Source organism: Rhinopithecus bieti, unplaced genomic scaffold, assembly GCF_001698545.2.
Source record: "Rhinopithecus bieti isolate Rb0 unplaced genomic scaffold, ASM169854v2 scaffold_17184, whole genome shotgun sequence".
NCBI lineage: Eukaryota > Metazoa > Chordata > Mammalia > Primates > Cercopithecidae > Rhinopithecus > Rhinopithecus bieti.
Genome location: NW_016809106.1, coordinates 1,501,037 through 1,521,054, shown reverse-complemented (window position 1 = coordinate 1,521,054; position 20,018 = coordinate 1,501,037). Strand labels below are relative to the sequence as shown.

The following is a 20,018-nucleotide window of genomic DNA, read 5'->3' as shown; positions in this document are numbered from 1 at the left end:
TCCCTTAATCTTGCCCACCTCTTCATAAATAGTCCCTGAATTAAATTCTGTTCAGTTAAACTCTTTTGAATAGAATCTATATCTCATCTGGAACCTAATACAGATATACATAGAGCAATGTAGATTTTTATTCTATGATCCTCTGAACACTTAAAATTAGCAATACTGATCCCCAAAATGATAGTTATCTACCCAATATGTTAAAATGATTTTCTTAAATTTTACTCAGTTACTTCAGTTTCAAGGTGACTCTGAAGATGTTAAGGGCAAATGGTTCTTAATAATAATAATATTCTTTATGTGACTACGGTTCAGAATCCTTCGGCATACAACTTTTGAATGGCACTTTTATCACCTGCTTCTTTTTTGTTTTGTTTCTTTTCCTTTCTTCAAAGCAGATACAGGAGCTTTCAAAAGAAATTATCCACTAAAATCCTAAGAGTCTTCAATAAGATAATTCAGGACATGACAATATAAACTGACTAACCTTTCTGAAAAATAAATATTTGGTGGTTACCAAATATATTTGGAAAGACCATATTGGAGCATTTAATTTCCCTATTATAAACCATTTGTAGGTAATTTTTGAATACATATTGCAGGCCAACTAAAGTGAAAGCTAAAACATTTTCTTTCCATTTTCCTTGTGTGTAACAGAGTTTCTCAACTAAGACAGCTCAGTACTATTATTTGACTTACAGAAAAATAATCATCTATTTATCCCCTCTATCTCTTCTGACATTGATCTTTGACTATTTTACTTTATATTACTTAACTTCTGCATTACTTTTATCATGTCCATCTTACTGGTTTCTTGCTATTTATTTAGCTCTTTTAAGGTTTTCCCCAAATAAGTACAACATTATTTTGTTTTCTATTTTAATAATGAAGTTAAGATGTCCTCTGAATGTGTTTTTTCCCCCACACTTCTGTTTTCACTAAAAAATGTTCCTGTTTTATTTGCTTGGTAAATACTATGCAATTTTCTTTATTATTTCCATTTGATTCAGTAAATATCCAGAAGTATTTTTCTTAGTTTTAATATTATTTCATTTTGCTTACAATTTTATTATTTATTTTTAATGTTGGTAGATTTTTTTCCACGAATACTGCCCTCCATACTTCTTAACTTTTATAATTGCCTTTATCTTCCAGTAGCTGGTCAATTTTTATACATTTTCCTTGGACATATGTAACAAACATATACTATCATGCAATAAATAAAACCTCTAAAATTTATTTAATCCATGGTTTCCTTAATTTGTTATTTCAACATTTTGTGGCTTTGCCTTCTAGCATTCTGTCTGATTCATGAGACGTGCATTCAAACGTTCACAATAATATTTTTCATTAATTTCTTTTATTTTTAGTAACATTTGTTTTAATATTCACACACTATGCTGTTTGGTGCACACATGTTCATTAGATTTGAGTATGAGCTTAACACATCTTTATAAGTTAAAACAGCTCACTACATAACTCCCATCTTTGGCCCTGCTAAGTGATTTTGTACTAAATTCCAATCTATCTCATGTTACTCTTCCAATCCCACTCTTTGCATTGGTTATATTCGCTGGCAACACTTTGACTATTCCTTTAATTTCAACACTTATTTCATTAAATGTTATGAATAACTCATAACTACTTTATCTTTGCTTACTGCAAATCTGAACTTTAATTCTTTTCAGGGGAGAATTTAGAATGCTTACATGCAGCATTAGATTGATATACCTAAATTATCCCTTCTATTTTAATTTGTTTACTTTTTATTTAACTCATTCATTATTTTCTGTAATTTCCATTTATTAAATGTTACTTCTTCTAAACTCATAATCAAATATATTATTATGTAAAAAATGAGATTTCCACTATCATCTCCCCCTTCCCCAACAAGGCAAACTATTCTGTTGCTGCTTTCCTTACTTGCTAATAAGATGAGCGCATGTGTTTCAAATATTAATTAAATGTGTTCTAACTAGAGCTGTCCCTACTACAATGAGTGAAAAGAGGTAACAATTATACACTTTTCAATACAAAATACAGAGAAGAAGGATAATACCAACCAATCTTTCTTTACGAATTGTATTAAGAGGATGCATACGGGTATAAATAAATCTGTGTATGCACAACAATGTTATCCTAAGACTAATGGTATTACAAAGATCATAGAGAAAATGAACTAATCTGTAAATTAAATGGTTTTCAAGATCAGTTTGTCATCTTATCCTTATGTCTTCCTTTTGCATGACAAAGCTTAGAGGGTACTGGAGGAAATTTTATTTTTTAAATTAAGGAATAAAATGCCTCACTGGTTTTTGATGTATTACCAGGATAACACCTATTTTAATGATGAAATTTTAGCCTTTTGTGGAATTTTATTAAGATAAGTAAAAGGATTTTATGATTTATTTAAAGAAGGTTCATTTCAACTCCTAAGTCGCAACCATTCTGGTTGAAAATATGTCATTAAGTGGAGAGAAAGTGATCTTTAAATATTCTATGGAATTAATATAGCAATGCAAAATGGTTAAATACAGAAATGTAAGAATTTATTGCATAGTACCTTAGCATAGTACTAAATAGATAATACTAAGAGTACACAAATTTTTTTCCTATTTTGTCATATAATTGCTGCTTTTTATGATTTCTACCAACAGTGATCTGTATGAGTAAAGCATTGATAGGTAATTTTTTTTTTTTTTTAGATGGAGTCTCCTTCTGTTGCCCAGGATGGAGTGCAGTGGTGCAATCTCGGCTGAGTGAAACCTCTGCCTCCCGGGTTCAAGTGATTCTCCTGCCTCAGCCTCTAGAGTAGCTGGGACTACAGGCATGCTCCACCACACCTGGCTAGTTTTTTTGTAGTTTTAGTTTTAGTAGAGACAGGATGTCACCATATTGGCCACGCTGGTCTCAAACTCTTGACCTCGTGATCTGCCCACCTCTGTTTCCCAAAGTGCTGGCATTACAGGCGTGAGGCACCGCGCCCGGCCAACATTGACAGTTAATTTTAAGGCAGACATTGTGTTGACTACAAAATATATGATGAGTTCATAAAATGCAGTACTGTAGATATTGAAAAGGATATCAGAGAACAGTGAGAATCACCAGTATGTCAGTAATTAGTGCGAAAACTAGATGCCAACTACTGACTTAAAAGAGTTTATACCCTAATGTGAATTGAGGTGGGATAATGTGGGAAAGGAATAGACGAGACGGAGTGAAATGGATAAAACAAGCATAAAAATATCCTGAAATCCTCATTTGATATGGCTCATAACAGTAATGATATTAGAAATAATGACATAATACTCCTATATTTCAACTGTCTTCAAGCATAACTGCCAGGTGACTTACTTTCACCTGTAGAATAATCCTGTGAGTCAAGTATTCCTGATTCCTGTAGTGACCTAATACAGGAGTCCACCAGCTCGAGACCTGTTGTAAGCTCATCTTCGATATCTTTTTGACCATCTGAAATAAAATATTTTAAAGTGATGAACAAACACATGGTATATTATTCTTAAAGATTTAGGTTATCATTTAATCATGGAAAATAACCTAGTCAAATATATTACCTCTACGAAGTTTACATTAGCTATTCCATTGTAATTTTTGGTCAACCAGCATTAAAGCCAAGGTCAGCAATTTCATGTACCCTTGAAGAGCCATAGTTACTACGGAATTGAAAGACTTAACTTCCAATAAATTGTGAGCTGTCATAACAACTTCATCTAATTTTTACTATCGGGATGTTTTCCTATTACTTTTCTAAGTCTCATTCTAACGTTCATAAGAAAAGTCATCAGTAGAGGTATGTGTAGAAGGGTAAGTGTTCATCAATAACATAGACGTTACCTTGTGACTGCCAATGAAACTGCTCTTCTGCTGAACTGTAAAAAAAGAATACAGAGATATAATGCATTGATTAGAAAAGAAGAAAACCCTAAAATCTAAGACACAAAAGCACATTAGGGTTAAGTAACAGTGGTTCTGTGGCATTTCCTTTCATTTCTTCCTGTGAAAAGGGATTCCACTTATATACAATTTTAATTTTAATCCATTTGCTGTATATCCCTTTTGATTCACAAGTATTAGCATGTTTTAAATGGACATTGTTCAGTAATTATCAGAAGAGCTCATTTTTTACAAAGCCCAACCTGTTAGACTCATTCTTTACAATAGCTTCTATATACATGCAGTTTTACTCAATTTTAGCTATTTTAGAATAGGATCATGTAGACTTTGTAAGGTAGCCTAATATGGAAATAACTATCTCTTTTCTTATTAGAGAGAAGAAATAAATCTTTGCCTCCATGTAGCCATATTAAAATTTCCATTTAGTTGATTATTAAGAGTTTAATTTAAAAATTGTAACACTTTACCACCAACTAAATACACATTTCCAAAAGTCTCAATAATACATCTTATAAAATGACCCAGACGGAAAGGTTTGTCCATATACATATGCCAAAGATACTGTATAGAGTGGCTCTATATAGGTAATAGAGATTTATTTTGAAGGATTAAATACAAAATATATAGTTTCTAAATACGAGCAACTCTTCCATTGTGTAGGCAAACACTTCCTACATGCCCCCTTTTTATATGTAAATAATTGGTGAGAAATCTACATGTTAATTCCTGAAAGACATCGTTCTGAGAATGATTTTGTACACTTATTTCATGATATTTTACTCTGTTCAAGCAGCTTCTATGAATAGTTCATTAGTTTCACAAGAGCACGTGGATTGTAGACCTTTAGTTTGTACCTTAGAGGTGGGTTCTGAATATATTTACGGATAAAAAGGGAATTCTGGATATAAATCAATGTTCAGAAAAGCCATGACTGGTGTAAATGAAAACAAGAGTAGTCCATTAAGAGACATGTGATTGTCATAGGGTATCTTGCCCCTGAGTCAATCCATACTAGGAAACTGGACAATGGTTTCATAATGATGAGAGCTGTAGACAATATTGATACATGAAATGATAATATTTCAAATTCAGTCCAATGCAACTCTTTCTTGCATCAAAAAGATGTGGCATTATATAATACTAACATCTGACTACAAAGTTTAGCCCTTAAAATAGAAATGTAATCCTAAAATCATTTTAAAATGATTTTAAAATTATAAAACATTTTAAAATTATGGGACAGGTTCACTTAGTAAGTGGAATTTAATATAAAGTAGTCCTATCTTATTATTCAAGAATCACCAATTCAAAAATCAGAACCATAGTTATCCTGGTTATTTTAATCCTCTAAGTCTATGGATCGTTACTTTTCAAGAATGTGAATACCAAAATACTAGTGTTTAAAGATCAGACCCATTGGTCATTTGCAGAAGCTAGACTAGAACTCAGGCATATGGGTTCTGAGTAATTCCAAATGCTTACTTGTGTCAGAATCGCCTGTCGCACTTCTTAAGTACATGTATTTTGTGGCCCTACCATAGACCTACGAGACGAAAAAGTCTACGGATTAGGCTGGGAGCCTGCATTGCGTAACAAGCTTCCGTGATGATCCTTGCGTACTTCTAACTTTGAAAAATACTAGATATTATTTTCATTAATCATCCATTATTAATTCAGGGCTCCCCACAACTTCATTCTTCTATACTTTAAAGCTGGACAAATTCTCAAGGTGGCATAATATACAGATAGAAAACACTTCCACATTGATAGTGGGTTGAACGGAGGGCCCCCCTCTCTCAAAAGATATGTCCTCATCAAAACCCTAAGACCTGTGAATGGTAACATATTTGGGAAAAGTGTTTTTGCAGGTGTAATTAAGTTAATAATCTTCAGATGAGGTCATCCTGGATCATCTATGTGGGCCCTAAATCCAATCACAGATGTGCTTTTAAGAGATAGAAGAGAGACAAAAACAGAGAAGGGCAGGGCATGTTGAAACGGGGGCAGAGACTGGAGTGATGCAGGCACAAGTCAAGGAATGCCTGCAGTCATCAGAACTTGAAAGAGGTAGGGAAGGAAACTCCCCTAGAGTCTTTGCAGGAAACCCAGCCCTGCTGACACCTTGGTTTTGAACTTCTGGTCTCCAAAACCATGAGAGAACAAATTTCTATTGTTTTAAGTCACCCGGTTGTGGTAATTTGTTATGACAGTGCCAGGAAACAGATCCAACAAAAAAGTTCTCGTGTTATGTCCTCCAGGATTTGCTACTATCTCTATACTAGCACCTTCCTTCACCAGTACAGCTATTTACTAAGTGGCTCCTGTATACCAAGGTCCAGTTAATTCACAACAATCACAAATCTCTTCTTTATAGATGGGGAATAACAGATGTAGTAATGTTGAAAAACTTGGCCAAACAGTTCCTAAGGATCCCAGCAGGGATTTAAACTGATGTGTGAACTCCTAAACTCAAATTCTTTTTTAAAAACCTTTATTTCCGTGATACATGTGAAGGTTTGTTACATAGGTAAACTCATGTCATGGGGGTTTGTTGTACAGATTATTTCATCACCCAGGAATTAAACCCAGAACCCAATAGTTATCTCTTCTGCTTCTCCACCTCCTCCCACCCTCCAACCTCAAATAGACCCCAGTGTCAGTTGTTTCCTTCTTTGTGTTCATAATTTCTCATCATTTAGATCCCACCTGTAAGTGAGAACATATAGTCTTTGGTTTTCTCTCTCTGCATTAGTTTGCTAAGGATAATGGCCTCCAGCTCCGTCCATGTTCCTGCAAAGGACATGATCTCATTCTTTTTTATGGCTACATAGTATTCCATGGTGTATATGTATCATGTCTTCTTTAATCAACCTATCATTGATGGGCATTTAGGTTGATTCCATGTCTTTGCTATTGTAAATAGTGCTGCAATGAACATTTGTGTGCATGTGTGTCTTTATGGTAGAATAATTAATATTCTTCTGTAATGGGATTGTTTGGTTCAATGGTAGTTCTGCTTTTAGCTCTTCGAGGAATCATCATACTGCTTTCTACAATGGTTACACTAATTTATATTCCCACCAACAGTTTGTAAGTGTTCACTTTTCTCCTCAACCTCTCCAGCATCTATTATTTTTTGACTTTTTAGTAATAGCCATTCTTTCAAAGTCAAAAGTCATGGAGGGGCTAGGCATGGTGACTCTTGCCTCTAACCCTGGCTCATGTTTATAATCCCAGTTATTTGGGAGGGTGAAGCAGGGGGATGGTTTGAGGCCAGGAGTTCCAGACTAGCCTGGGCAACATAGCAAGACCTCATCTCTACAAAATCTTTTTAAAAATTAGCAAGGCATGCTGGCATGTGCCTCTGTTTCTAGCTAATTGGGAGGTCAACATGGGAAGATTCTTTGAGTCCAGGAGTTTGAGGCTGCGGTGAGCTGAGATTGTACCACTGTCCCTCATGCACCCCAGCCTAGGCAACAGAGTAAGACCCCTGCCTGTAAAAAATTAAAAAATAACTTAAAAAAATTTGTTCAAGGAAACATGCTTAGACTGCCACCCATTTTAAGTGATATGAGTGAGGGTGTCAATGGAAGTAATTCCCAGTGCTCAGTAAAGTCCAGCACTCCTCTCCTTGCAGGCATTTTGAGGAATACACTCTGCCCAGTTCCCTTGCACATGGATGGGGTCACAAAAGCCTATGAGAGGAAGTGACAAGTGCCACTTTATGCCCAAGCACAGACGAATTAGCATGAGGTCTTCACGCTTTCTCTCTCTCTTAAGCCCTGTGTTGAGATGCATGCCCGAGTATGTGGAATGGAGACCTCTGCCAACCCACAGGGAACACAGAGCACCAGTGAGAAATAAACCATTGTTGTGTTAAAACTCTGTAATTAGAGGGCTGTTTGATCCCAAAGAATAAATGTCACACTGACCAATACAAAAAGGTGAATTCCAAAGGCATTTTTTGCTCTTGATCTTCAATTTCCGCAGTGCAGAGGTGGAAGAAAACGTCCAGGGTAACCCTAGTACAAATAAGGTGGTGCCGATTTTATGTACAGGTGTTGATTTTATGTTTAGGACTACACATCATGCTATTAGATATTTATTTTTCTGTTCATCTCTTTCAAATGTGTTTCAATTTTATGATGCAACAGAAAAAAGAAGAAACTCTTTTTATTATAATTTAAAAAATATAATTGGAAGTGAATATAAAACTATCTAAAGCACAGGCAACTTCCTTTTGGGCAGACAAAAAGCATTAATCACTTCAATGGTTTCCCTGATTTCTTTGGCACAGTTAAAATGCATTAAAAGTATGACTGATCACAGAGAATGGAAGTCCCAAGAGAAAGCTGGTTTGGATTTTATTTCCTTTAAGTGCACACTTTAATCTCTTAGCTAGGAGATTGTATGCAATTGCCTATTTTATGTATTTGATTCCTTGTTTTAAAATTGCTCTAAGGTAGATGCTTTCTAAAAGCAAACAAACTATTCATTTATTCAATAAACATGGATTATGCCTGGCTCTCAGACATTCTCATATCAGGTGTCTAGGAATTACCTGTGGTAAATTTTCTCTCAATTATATAATTCAATTTAATATAATAGAAAAGTCATTTTTGAAGGTGTTATAACTTAAATGCATGTTCAATTTCAGGAAATAAAGTTTGCTTTTACTGTTGAAATGCTATTTTATGAAATAGAAATCACCTCTGAAGAAATAAATGTAAAAAAGACTTTAGACATAACTTTGATCAGTCCATATGTGTTTGAATATACATATAAGATCCAGAACTTACTGACTGTGAGAAAAACATGTATTTAAGACAAAGACAACCATAAATAACACTTAGCCTTTAAATACATAAAGACATCGGTGATGCTAGGAAAGAAATTTTGAAACAATATATTAAAAGCAAAAATCCTAATAGCTAATATTTATATAGGTCTCATTTGGTAGCAGACAACAGTCTAACTGATTGATAGTTAATCCTCATATTAAAACTTTTGAGAGGTAATATTTTCCCATTTTAGAGACAATAAAAGCAAGGTAAAAAGATGCCAGGGAAGTTGCTGGAGGTTCCTCAGTCAGTTAGTAGCGGAGCCACGGTTATGACCTTGGTTTTCTGGTTCCAGAGTCTACAGAAATGTGTGACCCACTATTCCAGTCATACATTTGGCTACCTCAAAAATAAAATCTTATGTGGCTAAAAAACTCCTACCAGAAACCAAGTTGTAAAACAAGCCATATCCTGGGAGAAAATATTTGCAAGGCATATAACTTACAAAGGCTTACTTTCCAGAATATATAATGAACTCCAATGAATCAATAAGATAGACATTTAAAAATCAAATAAAAGAGAGGTCATCAGACATGCATAATAGCTGATGCATAGCCAAAAAAAAAAAAAAAAAAAAAAAAAAAAATGGTCACTGAATACATTAAAAGTATTTGAGGGATAAATATTAAACACAAGATACCTCCTCACACACCATAAACTGTCCAAAAATTTGAAAGTCTGACAACATTAAGTGTTGGGGAAGAAATGGGGAAGTAACTCATACATTGTAGGTGGGAGACTAAATTAGTGAAACACACAGGTGACTTGTGGGATAGTACCTGGTAATTTTGTACATGTAATACATGTACAAATCACCCAGGAATATTGCTTCTATGTAGAGACTGCAGGAAAACATCTGCACCTTTGTCCAGGAGACTTGTACAAGATTGTTCATGCCTACATTGTTGTAATAGCAAGACAATGGAAACAGCCTATGTGTTTCAGCAATAGAAAAATAGACAAATATAATAATATGATTACATATCATACATGAGGGGTCTTCAAAAGTTTATGGAAAATGCATATTATGAAAATTTATGTGTAGATTTCAAAAATTTGTGGCACCCCCCAAAAATGATATTACCTGGTTATCACATGTCTGAACATGATCTAGTTTGACGCACTAATGAGGGTAAGACATCAGTTTGAAAAGAGCTCTTGTGGGTCAGGCGTGGTGGCTCACATCTATAATCCCAGCACATTGTGAGGCTGGGGCAGGCCAATCACCTGGGGTTGGGAGTTTGAGACCAGCCTTACCATCATGGAGAAACCCTGTCTCTACTAAAAATATAAAAGTAGCTGGGTGTGGTGGCACATGCCTGTAATCCCAGCTACTTGGGAGACTGAGGCAGGAGAATCGCTTGAACTTAGGAGGTAGAGGTTTGGGTGAGCCAAGATCAGGCCATTGCACTCCAGCATGGGCAACAAGAGTAAAACTCGGTCTCAAAAAATAAAAAAAAAATAAAGAAAGAAAAGAGCTCTTATTAGAGCAACATGAATTCTGCTAAAATTGAAGCGAGAATAAATATCTCGCTTAGTTGGAAGAATGGCAAAATCACTGATGCCTTACAAAAACTTTATGTGAGGCCGGGCGCGGTGGCCCAAGCCTGTAATCCCAGCACTTTGGGAGGGCCCGAGACGGGCGCGCATCACGGATGCGTCAGGAGATCGAGATGCATCTTGGCTAACCCACGCGTGAAACCCGCGTCGTGCTACTACAAAATACAAAAACTGAGCTGGGGCGAGGTGGGCGGGACCATGTAAAGAGGTCCCAGGCGTACTCAGGCGGAGGCTGAGGCAGGAGAATGGCGTGAACCCGGGAGGGTGGAGCTTGCAGTGAGCTGAGATCGGGCCACTCATTCCAGCCTGGGGCCGAGCAGGAGCAAGACTCCGTGCTCAAAACAAAAAAAAAAAAAAAAAAAAAAACCTTTATGGGAATAAAGCCACCAAATAAATCAGCATTTTACAAATGGATAACTTGTTTTAAGAAGGGATGAGATGATTATGAAGATGAAGCTTGCAATGGCAGACCATCCACATCAATTTGTAAGGAGCAGGGTTGGGCCTGGTTAGTACTTGGATATTGGGAGAAATAGAGTTCCATTTTCCACAAACTTTTGAAATCCCCTCATATGACATACTTATGGAATAAATACTATTTGGCAGGTAAACTAAATTACCCAGATACATATGTAGTTCTTAAAAAGAAAATACAGAGAAAAAAATGGAAGTTGTCAATAAGATATGTAATGCAGGATCCCAATTATGTGAATTTTAGAAACACTGAATAAACAATATTGTTTACAAATATACACATTAATATATACACACGTGCTTCTCTCTCTATATATCTATCTATATAGATAAAGATAGATATATATATATAGAGAGAGAGAAAATAAAAATCTATGAACTGAAAAGGTATCAAATTCAAGATGGTGGTGGTAGCTCTACAGGGGGTCAGGAGAGTGAAGAAAATTGAGTCTAAGGAAAGATAACTTCCCTCTCTCTTTTTATCTCCAATGTTTTATTTATGAAACAATGACAAAATGACCTGAAATTATTATGACAAAATGTTAACATTATTTTCAAAATATCTTTGATACCTGGAAGAGAAAAAATTCCCCATGATTCCTGCACTTAGAAATATGCTTAGTTAAATGCTTAGATAAACCCCCGTGATTGCAACCTTTATAATATTCTTATCACTGTTAGAATCACTCCCAGTTTAAACTCAAATGATGCCAAACAACTCTGAAATATATAATTACAAATAATAATGGCATCAACTGTTTAGAGATATATTAACTTTTTTCCATTTCATATGTGAGACAAATGACAGTGCCATTTTTACAATGTTTCAAGTTTGATTTAGTTTGAACATTTCAAGTAAGCAACCAATAACTTTCAAGTTCAGAGGGCATGAAACAGGAAGCACCCTGTTGTAAACCCAAAGACAACCTTTGAGCTCCTTGAGAAGTGATTTCCACCTCATCATTCCAACATCATAGCCTTAATAACTATCTGCAGGCCATTTCTAATAAAAATATATATATGAAAGTTCAAAGCATTTTCTTAATGCCAGGAAAAGATACAAAGCAAACCATTACTAGAGATATTCCATCTGTTACAAACCTGCTCCAATATACTTTTATTGTTGTTTTCAACTTTTTGATGCCCAAAGCATCAATCTCTGCATCGTATCATGTGGTGTATTATTGCTTACAATACCTTTCAAAATGAAATAAAGGTACAGAACTATGAGTGTTTTTTGTTAGTCTGCTTTTGAGTTAAGCAATGTACCCAAAACATAAGCCATAGAAACTACCGGGAAATAAATTGCTTCAAAACTGATCTTTGGCTGGGAGTGGTGGCTCACGCCTGTAATTCCAGCACTTTGGGAGGCCGAGGCGGGCGGATCACAAGGTCAGGAGGTTTGAGATCAGCCTGGCCAACATAGTGAAACCCCATCTCTGCTAAAAATACAAAAAATTAGCTGGGCGTGGTGTTGGGCGCCTGTAATCCCAGCTACTTGGGAGGCTGAAGCAGGAGAATCACTTGACACTGGGGAGATGGAGGTTGTGGTGAGCTGAGATCGCACCACTGCACTCCAGCCTGGGTGACAGTGTGAGACTTCGTCTCAAAAACAAAAACTAAAACTAAAACAAAAAAAAACTGACATTTGATTCTAACCTGTAGGAAAAAAGATCTTTATATTGATGATGTCCATATGACTTGACCTTGTATTTGGACAGCAAAACATTTTTAACATATAGTTTTGCATGCAGCACCTCACAAGAATAGCCATGGGTTGCAAAATAAAATGCCCGTAGTCCAAAGCCTCAAGTACTGTGAAAATGTAACGTATTTAGTTAAAAATGGGGAGGAGTGGTCCCCCACTGAGCTCGGCTCTAGGCTGCTGCTGCCCTTATCCATTAGCACACTATGTCCAGAATCACTGGTTTGGGTTGCTGAATAACATCACTCTCTGCAGAACGTTTTGTGGAACTGATTTCCCTTTGGTCGGCTGCCTGTGGTCTCTACACTTGTTTGTGACATAATCCCAAATGAATGTCCTAACATCTCTGCCATGCAATTAGAATGTCTTTTTTCTTTCTTAGATGATACACCTTCTTTTTGCTTTAACTATTGCCATCAAAAATACAACTTGACGGCCATTATGAACATTTTTACCGGCTACAATGGATAGCTACAGAATCTCAAAACCTGGTATATCCTGACGAAGTATGGAACTGCTTCCTCTTTTATGAGATTGTTACCCAGTGTCACGCCTACGTGAATTCTGACGCCACCTTAAATCTGCTTATCTTTAGGAAACTAGATCCCTGAGGTCAGAAGCTCCCCCTTCTGACCAAACTGGCTAAGACTGGTGGGAACCAATACAGCAGCTCATCTGACCTCTGAAGAACCTCTAACTACATTATAATCTGATTTCCATGCTAAATGATGCTCCCACTAGCACAGTGACTGTTGGCAATCACCATGACAACAACTGGAAGAAACCATAAAAGGATAAAAGTGGCACCTCCAGTTCTGAGAACCTCCTCCAGTTCTGTCCCTTCCCAGAAAAGACATGAATGTTCTTCCCCTTGCTTTTCACGCCCAGCCCCTTCATTCAAGATACTCTACATCTGTGACTTTCCAGCTGTCACCCCAGTCACACACCCGCTTCTTGATTTCACGGCCACTGAATAAAGTTTGCTCTGCTTGATGCTTACTTTTGGTTTTGCGTATTGGCTTCGAGGCACCAAACAGGGAAACGCCTCACTTTGAGGGGGACTGGCTTTGTTGGTTAACATGTTGTTAAAATGGCTTTTATGGCTTATTGACTTGGCTTACTCTAATCTATTTCATCACTTGGAGTACACTGTGGTCCACTGGGGGAGGGCCAAAATGGGGCCAATACGGGGAAATGGGAAGAGTGGACATTATAAAAATACCCAGGCATGGTGGTGTCTGCATCTAAGCAGCCAGACACAACCAGTCCCAGAGAAAATGGTAACACAGTCACCACAAACCCTTGGTGAGTGCTCACTGGGCTCTGAGGATAAGAAAGAGAGGTGTAGTGCCAGCTGTCTATGACTTTGCAGACTGGTAGGGACATGGGTAGGTAAACCCACAGAACTGGGGGTTTGCTGCCTAAGGGGATATGATCAAGACGCTTCTGCCTCACACTCTCTAAGTCTCTGTTTCTTCATTTGTAAAATAGGGATATCACTAGAATTTTCCCCATAGTGATCTTACAAAAGTTAAGGGTATAAAATACAAAAAATCCATAGAACATTTCCATGAACACAGGATGCAGGACAGCCCCCCGCTTTACCCACCCTCCAAAAGTTAAGCTACCATTATCACATAGAGAAGAACAGAGGCCTGTGAGAGTGCAGCTAATTCACAGAATTCAAAGATGAACGTAAGCTAACCATATGGCATTCAACTTGTCTATACCTGGGGACCAATAAACATTATCAAAAATATAAGTTACAGGCTCTGCAGAATTTATATTGTCTACCTCTTTTTCTCCCACACTAAAATGGAGAAGAAACAAAGCAGTCTGTGATGTATAAAGAAAGATGACTTGCTTTAAAGCCATAAGTTTTTAAATCAGTGCTGCTCAGGATGTCTCTCCTGGCAACTGCTACCGTTCTTGCCATAGTAAAAGCCATAAAGACTATTTGCTATTTCCAAGACCACAGGAGAAAATAAATCAGAACTAAATTGCCACTATTAATTTCTTTTTAGTTTGAGGCAGGGGAAATTCATATTCTTAAGCTAATTTTGTTGGCACCGGTGACTGACAATTGTCCAAGCAACTGACACTGCAACATGGTAATAGCTCCCACACCATGGCCTGGACACACACGACTCCTGTGTTTATCACAGAGTATCACAGCACTGTAGCGTCTGCGGGCCAGCCAGGGAGAATTCACATAAATTCTGTTTTGGTTTAATTCCTTCAAAATAAATATTCTAGTTTCTAACAGCCACAAAGAATTAGCCAGAGGCTCAGTCACCCTAAATGTTCTGTCTACACACAAGCCAACCTGTCACTGTGGGAAAGAAATGCATTCATATTTTTCTTCTTCAAATTCTTTTATAGCTTCAAAGTTGATTTTACTTATATTACAACAGACAGATTATGCGTAAAATTCAATATCAGAAGCAGCAACAAAGGGTGCATTATAGAGTAGAAAATTCTCACACTGTAGCTCCTTCTATAGTATTCTGGGAAGCTTCTCATGCATGGGGCTAGGTATTATTTTTCAAATGCTCCTAACAGTACATGAGAAATTTACAGTCAAGTAACATTTCCAAATACCAACTATGCTAGAAAATAATGTTTCATAGTATCTTTGCCAGTGGGCATTCCATAAACTGGAATGTAGTAAGTTGAAATTCCGGTTGACCAGGGGTACTGTTCACCAGTTGACTGTTAGGTCTCATAATACAGTGTTTTGAAGTGCTTTCCAAACCATCAGACTGAACAGTTTTGGTGTAGTTTGTGTGCTCGGTGTATACTGCAACATTCTATATGGTGCAATGATACTTCTGTTTTGGGGACATTATAACTCAGAGTCAGATGCTGATTAACTCGAACACTTCACTCCCTGATCATGAGAGTGAAGAGGGAGCTCACTGCATCTTTCAGGTGGATGATCCATAACTGATATTTCTGCAGGAGAAGAGTACTTTGTTTGCTGATGGAAGTGGCATGTATATCAAGATTCCCAGACATTTCAAGTTTCAGTCTTTTGCATTCAATGTATTTTTGTTCCCAGAATTATCCCTGTTGTCAGATCATCTCAGTTAAGGCAGCTCCTTAATTTTGGAGACCTCTCTGAGCAAACAGATGGGGTCAAGCTTATGTTTTCCTGGATTCCTGTGATCCTGTGTGTGATATTATGTGCAGAAGCGTGTGAATGTGTGTTGTTGCATACGTGTGTGAACTCATTCTGTTCCTCTAAAATGCACTGGAGTGCTCATAGCTTTTCTTTCCTCTGTTGTTGCTTCCTACATATGTCATCTACTATAGGTATATCAAACCCTGAATATTGGATTTGACTGCATTTGCTATGATTTTATTAATATAAGCAAAGCTAACACCTCTTACACATGTAATGAAAATACATGTGAATAAGCATTGCTGATTTCACAAGAAAGAAAAAAATAATTTTTTTTGTTTTTTTTTGAGGATCAACAGAAGACTGGTAAAAATAAGTTTCAATCTTAGTGCCTTTATAGAGCAGAAACCATGTAATAGTCACGTACAACAACTTTTTGTGGTGTTACAGATCTATACTTCCTTAAGAGCAATAGTGGCCTTTTGACCACTGGAGTCATCTGAAACCATCTGAACATTTCGTTAAAAAGTTTAATGGATGCACAAATGTTCATTAGAGTTCTATTTGTAATTCTCAAAAACCACAAATAACAAATGTTCTACAAGTGAATGGTCACACACACTGATATATCCACACCAAGGAAATGTATGTGTAACATGCAACAACTCTCAAAGGAATTGTGCTGAGTGAAAAAGAGGAATAACATTCTTGAAATACAAAATTGTGGATCTGGAGAACAGATTAGTGGTTGCCAGGGCATAGGGACGGAGAAGGGGGTGTGTGGGTACAAAGGGGTAGCATGGGGAAGCCTTGCAGTTATGGAATAGTTTTAAATCTTGATTGTGGCATGGTTACATACAGCTACTGACATGATAAAACTGCATGGAACTAAACATGCATACACACACATACACACATACACACACATTAGCGCATATAATACTGGGGAAATCTGTTGGTTTTAGCAATGTTGATTCTGGTTGTCATATTGTACTACTTATGCAAGATGTGACTATTGGAGGGGCTAGGTGAAGTTAGAAGAGATGTGTATGTGTATGTCTGTGTGTGTGTGTGGCATGTCATAAAAATCTATAGTTATTTCAAAATAAAAAAGCAAAAAAAAAAAAAAAAAATTAGAGGAATGTGGTTTTATACCACTGTGCTTTCTTTTCCCAGACTGGTTCTTTTATGTGGAATTTGCTACACAATTATTTCCACCTAATAATTAAACTAGAATTTTTTTTAAAAAAACCTTGGGAATAGTGAAGTAACAAGAAAGAAAAGAAGGAAGGAAGATGGAATAAAATAAGAAAAGAGAAAAAAGAAACCATTGTTGACTTCTGATTATCCCTTTGTTCTTCATTCTTCTGCCAGAGCTCAGGTGACCCTGCCCTGGACTCATCTCTGCTTTGTTCTGTGAATGAAGGAGTTATCCCTGGAGCATAATACACCAATCATTCTGCCCACTGCCAATCAGAGACAAGAAATTGTGCTGCTACTGAAGGAAAACTCATCCATTATATGTAAGATTCCCTGCTCATTAGGATCCTGTATTCACTTCCATTGCCATATGTTCTCAGGGAAAATTAAAAATGATATTTTGGCTTTCAATAAGGGAGCACAGTACACGTCTTAATGCATCCTATGTGAGTTCAGGAGACCTCACACAATATACTTCATTGGCTCTCTGGAAGCATATTTACTGTGATTTGCAGGGTGGCTACTGCAGTGCCAGTCTGCTTCCACTCCCCTATCCTAATGCCTGGAAAGGGGTCTCCTTGATTGATTACCTGTCTTTTGCCTTCCATATTTATTGTTGTGAAAAAAAGTTACACATTAAAAAATTACTTTCTTTCCAGCATTTAGCATGGATACTTGAAACGGGAAAGATGGAGCAGCCTCCCCACCTTCTCCAGGTACACAGCAGCTGCATGTGTCCTGAAGTTCTTCTTTCAAGAAAGAATGAGGATTTGAATGAGAGGTCTGATGAAACAACCGCACTGCCAGTCGAATGTATAAAATCATTTTAAAAGCCATGAACTGAAATTCCTACTAATGTTCTTAACATATTTAAAGCATATCTTTAATCATTCTTGAGATTTTTTACATCCATCTATCCATTTTCCATTGGAAATGTCCCTTGAAATCCACTCCCCTTAACTGCCTTGGTTGGGGATTTTTATCATCTCTTGCCTGGTGGTATAAAGAGCTCTGTGCCTGGATGGTATGAATAACTTCTCATTGACAAAGATTCTTTCCTTGACCAAATGTTCATTGGGCTCTTCTGAGCTCTCTGACTTCCATGATCTTCCTTGGAAAGTGCAGTTCTAGCAACAACCCTGCTAAGTCAGTTTCACCCATCCTCCACGTCTGATCAGGTTCCTACACCTCCATCAGCCTCCAGATGATGGTGGATTCCCTCAGCCTGCCTTTAGCAAAAATCCTGTTAGGTCAGGTTAGCCAGTATCCTTCTTGTCCCTGATGTTTCCTCTCAGTAATTTTCTATCCACTGACCCCCACCCTCCTCCTCGGTTATAAATTCCCACTTTTCCATGTTGTATTTGAAGTTGAGCCTAATCTCTCTCCTCCACTATCAAACCCCACTGTTGTAGCCCCCCTTGAAAAACACAAGTCATCCTTCCTATTCGTTATCAAGTGTCATTGAATACTTTTTTATTGCCACCATCACAGCTTCCTTACTGCTCAAGAGAAATGTAAAGGAAGTTATATCTTATCCATAGCCTGAGTCTACACATATGTACTCAGATAACATTATGAGGGCTGGCTTCATGGGCCTGAGATCTGTGCAGCTGCACACAGTGCCACACCCAGAAGGCCCCATGCTTGGCTTAATGCTCTGCTATTGCCCTCTTAAAACTCTGGACAACTCTATCTTTGAGCTTATGTTTTGCAAGTGAAATCTGACAGGTCAATGGAGCATGTGCAGAATGAAGGAGATATGCACAATCCACATTCCTCTGTTCCTTGCTGCCTCGTTCACATAGAGCATTTGCAATGCCCTGATGGACTCATGATGTGTTGTGGGAGTTGAGTGAGACTCAAGCCAGTACAAGGTAAATGTGTTACGTTTATGGCAGAGTAAGCAGGAGTGCTGGCAGCTCCAAAAGACGACGCTTTCCCTTCAAGCCAGAACTTGCTTTGAATGAAGAAGGCAATGACCTTCTGAAATACATGAACAATTGAGGAGCCCTGTCATCTCCCTTCTTACTCAGGTCAGCCAATCAGTTAAGTTGAAAATGATAACTTGGAAAGGAAAAGTCAGGGCAATTCCTAGTTTCATGTGTTTTCATTCATTTCTAACTCACCAGTAAGAAATGTTGGTGGAATACGTGCATATCAAGAAATGAAAGAAATACAGTTGAGGCAGTTTTGCACAGTGTTTCTCCTGTTGCAGTAAGAACAAGCATACAGAAATGTATGAGCTATGAAATATGAACCGCAAAAGTTCAGTGATTCTGCAAACAAGTTAAATGCTCTTATATTTGCATTTATATCTGGAATAGTACAATACACAGATAAATAGTAAAATCTGTGCTAACAACTTAAAATTTTAAGTTTTCTTTACTTATTATACTAAATAGTATGTAAAAAACAACACTGTGACAAGTTGAGAGCAAGACAGTGGAAGAAAGTATTTTCCCATATGCTTTTAAAATTTTTTTTTGAGACAGTCTCACTCTGTTCCCCAGGCTGAAGTGCAGTGGTGTCATCTCGGCTCACTGCAACCTTTGCCTCCCGGGTTCAAGTGATTTTCCTGCATCAGCCTCCAGAGTAGCTGGGACTACAGGCATGCACTGCCATGCCCAGCTATTTTTTTTTTTTTTTTTTTGTATTTTTATTAGAGATGAGGTTTGACCATGTTGGCTAGACTGGTCTTGGACTCCTGACCTCAAGTGATCCACCTGCCTCAGCCTCTCAAAGTGCTGAGATTACAGGTATGAGCCACTATGCCCAGCCCCATCTGCTTTTGAACAACCGATCCCAAATTTGCATTTTGCATTGGGCATTGTGAAATATGTGAACACGACTGACCTCAAATGGCCACTGTGGTGATTCAATAATAAGGTACATGAAGGTCCCAGGCACAAATAGGACATCAAAACATCCTCCCCTGCCTCTCTCAGACTTCATTCCACCCCACTGTCTCTCTCTCATTGTTCACGTCTGCAGTCTTTCTGCTCCCATCAATTATCTCCACTGTCAATGAAATCCACATCCTTGTATTAGCCTGTTTTCATGCTGCTGATGAAGACATACTCAAGACTGGGAGGAAAAAGAGCTTTAACTAGACTCACAGTTCCACATGGCTGGGGAGGTCTCAGAATCATGAGGGAAGGTGAAAGGCACTTCTTTTTTTTTTTTTTTTTTTTTTTTTTTT

General features: G+C 37.4%; 1 protein-coding gene across 1 annotated transcript in view; it reads right to left on the bottom strand.

The window, feature by feature from the left end:
• Positions 1-20,018, bottom strand: part of LOC108539674 (catenin delta-2-like) — a 547,588-nt gene that overhangs the window by 24,392 nt on the left and 503,178 nt on the right. The window contains exons 4-5 of the mRNA XM_017888551.1: positions 3,856-3,890; positions 3,355-3,471 (exon numbers count right to left, since the gene is read on the bottom strand). Of these exons, the coding sequence (XP_017744040.1) occupies positions 3,355-3,471; positions 3,856-3,890 (152 nt within the window). The remainder of the gene's footprint in view (positions 1-3,354; positions 3,472-3,855; positions 3,891-20,018) is intronic.